The sequence below is a fragment of the Melospiza melodia genome, chromosome 4 (assembly GCF_035770615.1).
Source record: "Melospiza melodia melodia isolate bMelMel2 chromosome 4, bMelMel2.pri, whole genome shotgun sequence".
Lineage (NCBI taxonomy): Eukaryota > Metazoa > Chordata > Aves > Passeriformes > Passerellidae > Melospiza > Melospiza melodia.
The window spans coordinates 70,524,684-70,535,916 of record NC_086197.1 but is presented as its reverse complement, the minus strand read 5'-3'; the positions used below and the strand labels follow the sequence as shown (position 1 = coordinate 70,535,916).

Below are 11,233 nucleotides of genomic sequence, written 5' to 3'. Positions count from 1 at the left end.
AAGCAAAATTCTCATTTACTTTACTAAAACTTGGAAAAGATCTTAAATAAAACTGTTTTATTTCCATTTGGTGCATTTGTGTTCTCTCATTTTAATAATAAAATAATTGGTTGTACTTGCACTTATTTAGTTCCTGCAGTATTTCTGTTGCAGACAGCAATGAAATATTTTGTTGTTCTTTGTGAACTTATGTCAGACTAACACTTTCTCATTTTACTTGCAGAATTTTCATGAGGCTCTGGTGTTGTTTCAGCATAAAAATTTTGGAGTTACATATGAAAATATATTTTTGTTAATTATCAGATGTTAAAAGCAACACAAGTCAGTGCAACAAATTTTACAGGAAGATTTAAAGGATACTGTGTGTTTACAGAAACCTTTGGCTATTTTTACTAAAAGACAAGTCACACTGACAAAGACCACAGTACAAAACCATTTGGTTTAATTACTTTTAGGAGTTCCTTTACTGGTTTTGGTGCTCACAGTATAAAAGATGAAGATGCTCACCCCCCCAGGAAAACAGCTAACCACACACAATTAGTTATTCAAAGGCACTCAGCTTGCTTTTTAAGTTTGGCAGACACCAAGCTGCAATTTCTTTCATCATTTGCCGGCCAAACAGTCTCTTCAAAAATTCATTCGACACAATAAATTATATGCAGTGACCAAGCACAAAATCTCATAAATTTATGTGGAAAATTTATTTTGTTAAATAAAATATTCATGATCTTTACAAAACTGATTTTACCAGACGAGGCCTTTGGCCACTTTTGATTTTTTTTTCCCTTTAACACGCTGGGCCTTGAGCTTCTTTCTTTGCCTGGAATTCATCCATATTGGGTACTGTCCATGCTGGTCTAGAAGAGTTTTTTTGTTTCGTTTATTATCCAGCTCCATCTTGCAGTCATCTGAAAAATTAAAGGGATTTTTAGTGAGTAAAATATCTGAATCAGCTTCACAGGAGCTATTTTGTTACTAGATTCCCCCAAATGATAAAAATATCCCTAGACACAACAGTATTTGTACATAGAGAACTGAAGGGTTTATAAACTGAAAGCACTTTCCAAACCAATGTAACTGCGACCCAAGAACTTCAAGAGTTGACAGTAAATGTGCAATATTTTTCCTAAAGGTCATGTATGGGCAAAGCATCTTATTCTTTCATCAGCAATCTGTTCTAATCCTGCGTCTAAGAACACTGTAATTCCATCATGGAAGCATGCACGAAGCCAGAGGCTTACTGAAAGATATGCACAATTACACACTTTTTAGGATGTAACGTTTAAGATCTGCTCTAAGAAATTATTCTGAGTGGAAAATGAATACAAGTAAAAAGAATAGCAAGGAGAAAAGGTGAAATACAATGACAGTAGTAATTATCAGCCAGTGATGCCACACTTGCCTCAAGGTGTGAGCATGACATCACGTCTAACACATTGACAGGCAGGAGAGGATTAATCCCTACAATGAGGAACACTGCCCATGACACGGTCACTCCCAAGAGGTGAGGAAGACTGCCCATGACACGGTCACTCCCAAGAACGGTGTCCCCAGCTGCCTAACATCCCACGAACGTCATGTCTCAGGAGATAAGAAAGTGCAAGAGGAGCACTTTGCTAAGTACTAACTGCAACTGTGCTCTGTAATTTCATCCCAACCTTGTTCCCAAACCATATGTGTGCAACTCAGGCCTTTACCACAAGTTTTATGGAGAGGAAAAAAGACTTTTATGTACTGCTTGTCTAATGTTGGGAGACAAAGCTCAGGAGGCAAAGGCCAACATGCTGCTTCAACAGCTGAGGTTGAGAGGCTACAGGAATCTGCATCAGAGAGATGCTTATGGAGCCCTAAACTGGGGGGCCTGCAAATACTTGCAATCAGCAGAGAATCAGCACAGGGGCTGGTGGCAGAACCAAAAGCCTATCCAGCACAGCAGACCTTATATTATTTTTTTCTTAAGAAAAACGGAAAAAAAAATTCACAGTGTTCTGTAAACAATACCCTAAAGTAATAGGGTAAGATGTCAGCAATATTTACCTATATACTTTCTGTGGCTGGAAAATTATTTATCTGTCTGCAGTAAGTACATATTATGGGTGAAGTCTTTATCTATTTCAGTTCTTGTAACACTTGGCAATTGTGAGCTCCTACACTTACTCCTGAAAAGTCCTCTCAAAGAAAACACCATTATTTTCACAAAACTTGTAGCTGTTTTGTGAAAAACATATTTTCTTAGGTATTTCTGAGGCTGCTATCTCTCTGAAAAAGCCAGCTGAAACTGGCCACTATAGAGAAGTTGCCAGCAGAGTTGGAAGGAGGTGCAAAAATTACAGATAGCCATGTATTTATTTCAGAAACCAGGTTTAAAGGAATGATTTCTCCTTCAGCATCAGAAGTCTGAGAGCATTCCAAAACATTTTGGAAATTCAATTCTAACTAACCTTTAAAGAATAACTTTTACACCCGGTTTCTAGGACAAATCTGAACCATGGACAAAATTACAGATTATACTTGAAGCTAACCTTAATTGGACAAGTATATATACCATTTTATTTCCATTTCCAGTATCAGAACATCTTAAGTGGCACAAATTGGAGAATCAAAATAAGACTATGATTTAGTTTGGACGTCAATTTTGGAAAGAGGAGGTGTCGTTCTGACTCCCATCCAGTATGCAGCTATTGAAAACCTTTGTTTCCCCTCCCTGGGTTACTTCCTTTACATTTTACATATGATTCCAGACACAAGGAGAAAGATGGCATTATTTATGGACACCTAATACCATCCACTCCTGCACCATGTGGCAATGCAACACTAATTAGTATTCAGAAACTGGGCCCGTATTACTCCTACCCCAACTACTTTATGTTTAGCAGCCTCCTCAAATTAGGACAGTTTGGCAGCAAACATAATGCTGTGATTGGAACAACTGCGAACTGGTGAATCCACATTCACCTGAGGGTCTCAGAGATGTTTCTCCATACAAAACATTACATACTTTGTTATTGTTATTAACATACAAACGTTAATAACCTTGTTCCGCAAGTGACCGGATGCAGTATTGACAGTAGGGATGCCAGTGTTGCGAGAGGACCAGAGTCAGTGTTTTAGCTTTAAAACACAGGTTTGCCGAGCGCCTGTTCTCCTCCTGTAACAAGCACTCGCACGGCTGATGGCGGCGGTGAGAGCCACAGGGCAGTAACAGCACCGGGGCCCTGCCGCACCGGGGAGGGAAAAGCTGCACTCACCTTTCGCCTCCAGGACCTTCTCGGGGGGCACCACGGTCGCCACCTCCTTGACCTCCTCCATGATGACATCCGCTTTGGTTCCCAGGATCTTCTTCAGCCTCTCCAGCTCCTTGGGCGCGTTCTTCTTCCTCTTCTCGGCCCGCATCTTCCTCCTCCATTTGCTCCTCAGGCTCTTCGCCATGTCCTGCGGGGAGGGAAGCGAGAGTGCTCACGGGGGGCTCGCGCGCTCACGGCGGAGGTCTCTCCCGCTCGGGGCGGGGGGGGGGGGGGGGGCACCCACTCACCTGCCGCGCGCGAGGCCGCCACACACACTCCCGCCAGGCCACGCGGCCCGCCCGCGCATGCGCACACGGAGGCGCCCGGCCGCCCGCGGGGGCAGATGGGCTCTACCGTAAGTGTCGGAGCGAGCGCGCAGCCGCATTCCCGTTGCGCCCCGAGGGGCTGTGCCGGACGGCGCTGCGCGGCCGAGGCGAGCGGAAGGCATGAAAGGATAAACGTGTGCTCCATCACAACGTAAAAAGCAGGGATTTGTTCGTAGCTCCTGCCCCGCTGTTCTGAATGAAATCCTAGGGCTATGACACTCGCTCCAACCCATCCGCAGTGGTAGCTGGACGGCCTCACGGAAAGCGCACTCGGTGGCAGCGTGGGCGGGCAGGAGCGCACCTTCCCCAAGTACGGCATTCCTCGTCTCCCACCCCTCACTGACCGGACTGCGAGCAGTAACAATCCCTTACCGAACAGGAAGGAAGCCTTTCAAAACCGTTTCTAGGCTGCCTGCCCCTCCAGCATCTCACAGCGTGGGAAGCAGCCACAGTCCCAGCACCTCTACCCTGCCAGCACCGACCAGTCTTGCAGCGCTCATTCTCAGCATCCCGAAGTTCTCCAAGAACAGAATAAAGGCTTTCCAATTTTTATTGACACACAGTGAGTTTTATTATACATAAGTTCATAAAATGCCATAATCAATCTCCAAATGATTTTTTCAGAACACTGATAGGCAATAAATAGTACTAAAATAAAGAATATTCCCTTTAATTGTTTTAACACCCTCACAGCTTCCATAGTGACAGCCCTTAACTAGGACAGAATACCTCTGTCAGAGACAGCATTTCAATTTACCAAACAAAAAAAAATTATCTTAGTGAAACATTGCACAATTATAAACTCATGCTACCCTTATGTGGTACATAAACGAATGATCAATCCCAAAGGAAACATTTTCAGCAGCTACAGAACAGCAGGGAAGCTTATTCTGAAGTAAACAGGAGTTGGCAAAATTTCAATCATTAATTACTGCAAATTAAGTGATTAAAAAAGTGACTGTAATGAAGACAGCATGTTAACTACATAATATACATGGAGAAGAACTGTAGCTATGTAAAAAGGCATTTTTCCCCCTAAGGAGAGACCAATATGCATGGAATGCAAACATAATAAAGATTCAGTCTTTAGAAGGCAGAACTACAGAGTTTGCAGATCATCCATAAACTTAACTTTAATTGTGCTGTAGTCAAACCACTCTGCTTTTGACTATTTTTTATTAAATGCCTCCAGAAAACGCAGCAGGTGTAGGAACAGATTTATGATGTCCAAGTAGAGATTGATTGCAGCCAGTATGTACTCTTCAGGGGACAACTTGTGCATCAGCAGATGAGTGTCATAAATAATAAATCCACAGAACAGAAGAGCTCCAGCAGCAGCAAACACCAACTCTACTGTCTCACTATAGAAAAACAGCTGGAGGCAGATAAAATATGAAAAAGATACTTGTGAATTTCATTTTTTAAATATTAAAATCCCTACATAATTATATGCCACATTTAAAACACAGTCTTTCTACTGTCATGTACACAAAACCACAGTATTATGGTAATATTTCAATGCTCTTATTCCATATACTCTCCAGTCACACAATCTCTGACTGAGTAAAAGTGCCTCCATTTAAGAGGGAGGAAGGTCTGGTCTCCAGAATACTAACAGCAGACTAGAAAACTAGAAACTAGAAAACCAAAATATAATTAAATCTCAAACGTCCTTCACATTCTCTTCATCAAGTAGTGGATCTCAATTGAGAAATTTCATCAATCAACCCAAATACCCCTTTTATGTTGGCAAGAACAGCACCCAACAAAAATCTAACTTGAAAATGTGTGGTTAAATGATGACCAGCATGATGTAGAACAGTAATGGATCTGGCTAACAATTTTCTTTCATTAAGCTACAGTGGGCTGATCCAAAACTTTTAGTTACACCAGAAGTCAGTAACAGGTCTGAGTGACCTGATCTTAGTGGAAGGTGTCCCTGCTCATGGCAGGGGGGTGGAATAGATGATCCTTAAGGTCCCTCCCAACCCACACCATTCTGTGATACTGTGAATATCTTTGAACTGTGAACACAAAATATCTTACCCTCAAGAAACCTGAGATGATTAAAATCCACAAACAAGCAAAGAGGCTGAAAGGAAATAAATTACACTGTGACCAACAATATACATTCTTTTAGACTTAACTTAAAATATCCTCCTTTCTAAAATCTCTTCACAATATATATGGCAAGTAAATGTCTGGAATTCTTAAGATGCCAACTGTTTACTGGTCTCAGCAGTAAAGGTTTTGTAAAGCTTTCAAAAGTTATGTTCTAACTTGAATTTTTTTAAAGATTTGAAACATCTGCCTTCTCTCTCAGTGAAAAATCCATGTAAACTAGTTTTGTAATTGTTTTAAGATTCTTTATCACTGAAAAGAATTTACCAAGGATCAGAAATGGGTAAAATGAATAATTTTAAATAAATAACCCTCACCATTCCCTTGAAGCAGGTTCTATTGACCTGTATTCCTTACTATACCTGCAAAGCTTGGTTTAAGAAAGAAAAAAAACCCAAAACCTTAACAACAACAAATAATTTAAAAATAAAAATCATCAATATGACAACATACCCTGCTCCAAATTTGCTGAAATCTCTCTTTGACTGCAAGGTATATGCAGTCAATCCAAGAAATACAGCAGTAGTAAGAATAAAGGCTTGCAAGACGATGGACACATCATAGAAACTCACTATAAACAGAAAGAGTAATCTGTCAATTAAAGAACTCCACCCTATGTATTTGCTGAGTTATCTTTTGAGGAAACAGAAATTTAAACTTAACTGTGAACAAAATTTGGTAAATTAGGCCTGAACTTGTCTTTGCATTTCAAATTCATGATCATAGGACTCAGGGATGGTGTACTAAGTTTGACAGTTACTTTAGAGCTGTAGCTTCTTAAATGAAAATAAAAGGTATTCCCTAGTCAGAATTATGAACACAGCAACAAAACAAAGCAAAAGGATTTTAAGCACAGATAACAGAGATCTTAAGGAAAAAAACTGTATGAATTTTTCACAATATTGCAACAAGGGGAAAAATAAAACAATCCCCTAAAAATGCTCGAAGTTTTGATTAGGGGACAGGAAAGCAAAGATAGCAGAAACACGTGCAATCTTTTTCTTCCCTCCTTCCTCCTTTTTCTTTCCTTTCCCCAAATCAGGGTATCATAGGCCACAATGAAGAGGTTTCATCTTGTGCACTAAGGTATAGTTCGCAATGATGCCATGATGTGACTGCACACTGCCTCATTTCAACCCTGACCATGAAGCACAGAATTCTCCAAACTCAGATTCCCTCTGAGGAAATTGAGGGGGCAGGTAGGACTATTTCAACTTTTAAGATCGATCTGAACATTATGAAAAAGAACATTTTTAACTATACTGAAAGAATGGATTCCCCAGTTTCTCACTTCAAGTTTATACAGTTTCATTTCTGAATCAGAATTCAGTTTTCTCCCTTGATTTCCTGGTTTTGCTGAACTCCTATCACTGTCATTGAAATTTTCAAACAGGATTCATTATCATTTTAGTCACATCTACAAAACCCTAATGGCAATTAGTACAATATAATGGATTCATTTTCCAAATTCTTTATGGAATCAGACAATAGGATGGCTACTATTTACCTGTAATGGCAACTGTCAGTGCTTCCAGTAGAGTCTACAAAAAGCAAACCCAAAAAAAGAGGAGGGTAAGAAAAAAATCAAACCATTAAACATTAGGTTTCCTGTTAAATCTTTCGGTATGAAAACATGTTTAATTTTCAACAAGAAAATGGCAATCACACTGTTCTCTTGGGCTGGAAGTTGTGTTACATTAAAAAAGTACAATACAAAGTGAAAATGAGTGACAGACTTTTCCTATAGAAAAATGTCACTTACATTTCTTACTGTAAGTGCACAGCATTTATATGACACTTCTGACAAACTATTCAAGGGGCTATAAAAGTAATGTATTTGTAATATTTTGTTGGACAGCTGTCTAACAGTGTCTGCATCAGTTTCCCTTCCACACTTACCCTTTAAATAATCTGTTCACTTCACAGCAAAGCTGTCTTTCTGTTTTATCACAAACACAATTTAGGCAACTCTTGAAACATCAAATTTTAATTGAGCTACTGTCACTTCTTTTCAGAAGACTGATTTGCTACATAATCCAAAATATCCAAGAGCAACTCTTAGCCTGGATCTACATACTCACAACATCAGGCAGAAGACTAAAATTTGAGGACAGCTCTGACAGATCTGCCTGTGCTGAAAACATGCTCAGAATTTAGCATCAAAAAGACAACTGGAAGAATAAATTATATGGCTGGTTTGGGTCTCTGCTGAAGGCTGTCCATTTAACAATTTAGGTAACAGGAATACCTCCTCCTTTCCTACTGAGCAGTTGCATAGAAAAAATCCCTGACATCAACAAAACAACAAGAGCAGATAAGATTTCTACACACATGCAATAACCCTTGCTCAAATTGGTTTCAAGTTCTAACACTCTTTCTAAAAAGATGCTGAAAGAAACCTGAAGTGCCTGCTATGTAGGAACAACCTGTGGGCAGAATCTACAAAAAGTAACTCAGACCTTCATAAATATATAGGATATCTTTCAAGGAATGCAAGAAAAACAAATTACATACCTCTAGTTTCAAGGAATTAATTATAATGCCAGATATTCAAGGGACTATTACATTGAATTAATTAATCAATTAATAATTTAACTTAATTAAACACTTACAAATCCAAACAGCAGGTATAAATTAACAGGGTGCTGGTGTCTGTAGAGGGTCAGTGCCACGATTACAGCCAGAGATCCAAACCCAGATATCAAAAGCAAGGCAGGCCTGTAAAATTCCATATTAAAAAAAAGTAATCAAACTTAAATATCTGTAAGACTATGGAACAGTTTACATAAATTCAAATTTTTAAATGATCATCTAGGAAAAGATATCCAAAGTAAATGTAATGCAAGTTTACAATAAAGCTGTTTAAAGAAGACTACTACAGATAATCGGTTAAAAATAGCACAGCCACAAGTAAAGACAACTTTTTCATACTAAAGCTGAAGATTGCCCAGTAATCCATGACCTGAAAATGAGCACATACAAAGAAGAAAATCCATCCATACAAAGTAAAACTGTTTTGCCTGTTCTGAACTCCATATTCAGAGAACTATTTTCCATAAGCACCCGAATGCAACAAACATGGGCACTAACCGCACCAAAGAAAATCAGTAGTGACCAGTAAGTATTGCTAAATCATTCCAGTAGCCCTCTAAGAAAAATGGGGCCAACATGAAACAAAATCTCAACAGTTCCAAGCAAATAGGACAATTTAAAATTATCAAGTTTATGTAGAAAACTGTAGTTTTACAACCACTGTTGTATACACTATAGGTTATACAGAAACTGAAACTTTCATGCAGTGTTTATTCCTCCTTTATATTTGGGCTTTAAAGTGAAAGTAGAAGTCCAAAAGTGCATTTGGAGGAAAACTGAAGCCAGACTCAGTGCTCTCCTTTCCCAGCTGGTCTTTTCCCTGGCCTGTTCACCACAGTTTACATTCTGAGACTTATTTTATCATGAAAATCTGAGAGGCAAAATGAAGCACGCCCACAGGAATTTAAGCAGACTAATTCTTTTGGGGGAGTGGGGAGGGGGTAAGGGGAAAAAGAAGATGGGAGAGGGAGGAAGAGGAATAAGACATGATTCTGTTTTTTGGAACAGGCACCTATAAACAACAGCATTCCAAAGAGATTCTAAAAGTATTTAGACTGTAAAACAAGAAATGTCAGTAAATGAGATGTTCTGCATCTCATCATGTAAAAGTTTGCACAGCATTAATATTAAAATAAGCACTATTAATAAAGCATTGATTAAAATAACAACACAACAAAAAAGGTAATAATGGTTTTCATAATAAACCAAGGAGAAAAATGTCAGAGAAGAAAAGTTATTCCCTAATCAGGTTTAAAAGTATCTATTACAGCAACAAAACCACAGATTATAAAAATGATTACAAAGTGTAGCAACAAGTTACATAATTTATACCTAACACATTCCAAACAGCTGCATTTCACCTTAGAATTTACCTGTCATGAACAAATGCCTGCACTCCAGTAGAGTATAGGAAGATTGCAGACGTGACTGTGGTCAATAGAACTTGAACAGAAAGAATGCTGTACACCTTTCGCAGAAATGCTGGAAAAGGAAAATAAAAATGAAACCACTTTTGACTTACAGCTTCAAACTTTAACAGTGATTCAGATACAAGTTTTCATTTTCAGAGGGAACTGTTACAAAGTCATAGTGAAAAAACACAAAGTCGTAAAAAGCCATTTTACTTTGAAAACCTGACACAGTATTACAGCAAAATTGCATTTATTCCTGGACACCATTATTTAACTATTAACAATGATGACAAAAGAAATATAGAAAACACTTGCAAGGAATTTACTTTGGATCAGTTTAAGACTTATGTACACCCATTCTCACTATACTGACAGCACACCTTCTCCATCATGTTCCTGCTGCCTAATGGACCTAACTGACAGAGGGTTAACATGGAAGGCATGCCAAATGCTTGGAAGAAACAAAAGTTTTCACACCTCACAGAAGAAATTCCAATCCTTCAGTCTCATGGCTACACTTCTGTAATTACAGTCACTAATTCTAGTATTTATGAATCACAGAATGAATACGCTTGGAAAAGACCTGTGAGGGCACAGAGTCCAACAGCGCCGTGTCACAGACCACGGCACCCACTGCCACGTCCAGGCTTTCCCTCCACACCTCAGGGAGGTGCGTCTGTGCAGGGACTACCATCTCATGGTTCATGTCTGGACTCCAAAACTCATCACGCTGAACAGAACCAGGTCTGAATCCCGCAGGGTACCGGGTACACGGGTACCCGCTCTCCGGAGAACACCCACCCCCTTCACTCACGGTTAAACGACAAAGCCTCCGCCGGCCGCGGCCCCTCACCCTTGACGCCTGACTTGGACTAAACAGCGCCCTGGCTCCGCACTCACAACCTTGGGCCAGGTTAAAACACTGCGCGGAGCCCGAGTGCAGCTCAAGGCCGGGGGTGACCGGGGTGTCACAGGGGCACCTGCCGGGAGAGCAGGGCATCCCCTCACCGCCCCGCCACTGCGGGCAACGGGACCTCTCCGCAAGCGCTGGGGGCCTGTGGCGGAGCCGTGCGGCTCTCCCACCCATCCGCAGTCCTCACCCATGCGGATGTGGACGCTGGCCGAGGCCACGTTGCTGCCATAGTTGAAGTCATCCTCGATGGAGCTCCGCGGGTAGCGCTGCTCCCCCGCCATGGCCGCCGTCCTTCTCCGCTTCCGGGGGGCGTGGCACCGAGCAGGGCGCCCCGCCGAGCGGCCGAGCGCGTCGATCGCGGGTGCGGCCTTTGTGGCGGGCGCTGCGGAGTGGCCGTGTGTAATTGAGCTCTGAAGGGCCTGGGGGAGCTTCCAGAGCCTGGAAAACCCAGCCCTTGGGCTGCTCTTCGCCGCAGCGGCACTCCGCTGCCCTCCGGACGGTGCTGCAGCTGCACACGCTGCCTGTTCGGCGGTGCCTCAGGGAGCGGCGGTGGGGCTGATGCTCCCGTCCGCCTGTGTCCCACAG

General features: G+C 41.2%; 2 protein-coding genes across 2 annotated transcripts; both read right to left on the bottom strand.

Moving 5' to 3' along the window:
- Positions 1-682: 682 nt before the first annotated feature.
- Positions 683-3,595, bottom strand: LLPH (LLP homolog, long-term synaptic facilitation factor). Its single transcript, XM_063155118.1, has 3 exons — positions 3,533-3,595; positions 3,249-3,432; positions 683-908 (listed from the first exon to the last, which is right to left on the bottom strand). Exons 2-3 carry the CDS (start codon positions 3,427-3,429, stop codon positions 745-747), a joined length of 345 nt encoding a protein of 114 aa, XP_063011188.1. The 5' UTR covers positions 3,430-3,432; positions 3,533-3,595; the 3' UTR covers positions 683-744.
- A 561-nt stretch (positions 3,596-4,156) lies between these two features.
- Positions 4,157-10,957, bottom strand: TMBIM4 (transmembrane BAX inhibitor motif containing 4). The gene is made up of 7 exons (XM_063155116.1): positions 10,836-10,957; positions 9,697-9,805; positions 8,344-8,449; positions 7,239-7,272; positions 6,185-6,302; positions 5,657-5,702; positions 4,157-4,985 (listed from the first exon to the last, which is right to left on the bottom strand). The coding sequence occupies exons 1-7, from the start codon at positions 10,927-10,929 to the stop codon at positions 4,779-4,781; spliced, it is 714 nt and encodes a 237-aa protein (XP_063011186.1). The 5' UTR covers positions 10,930-10,957; the 3' UTR covers positions 4,157-4,778.
- Positions 10,958-11,233: the final 276 nt, after the last annotated feature.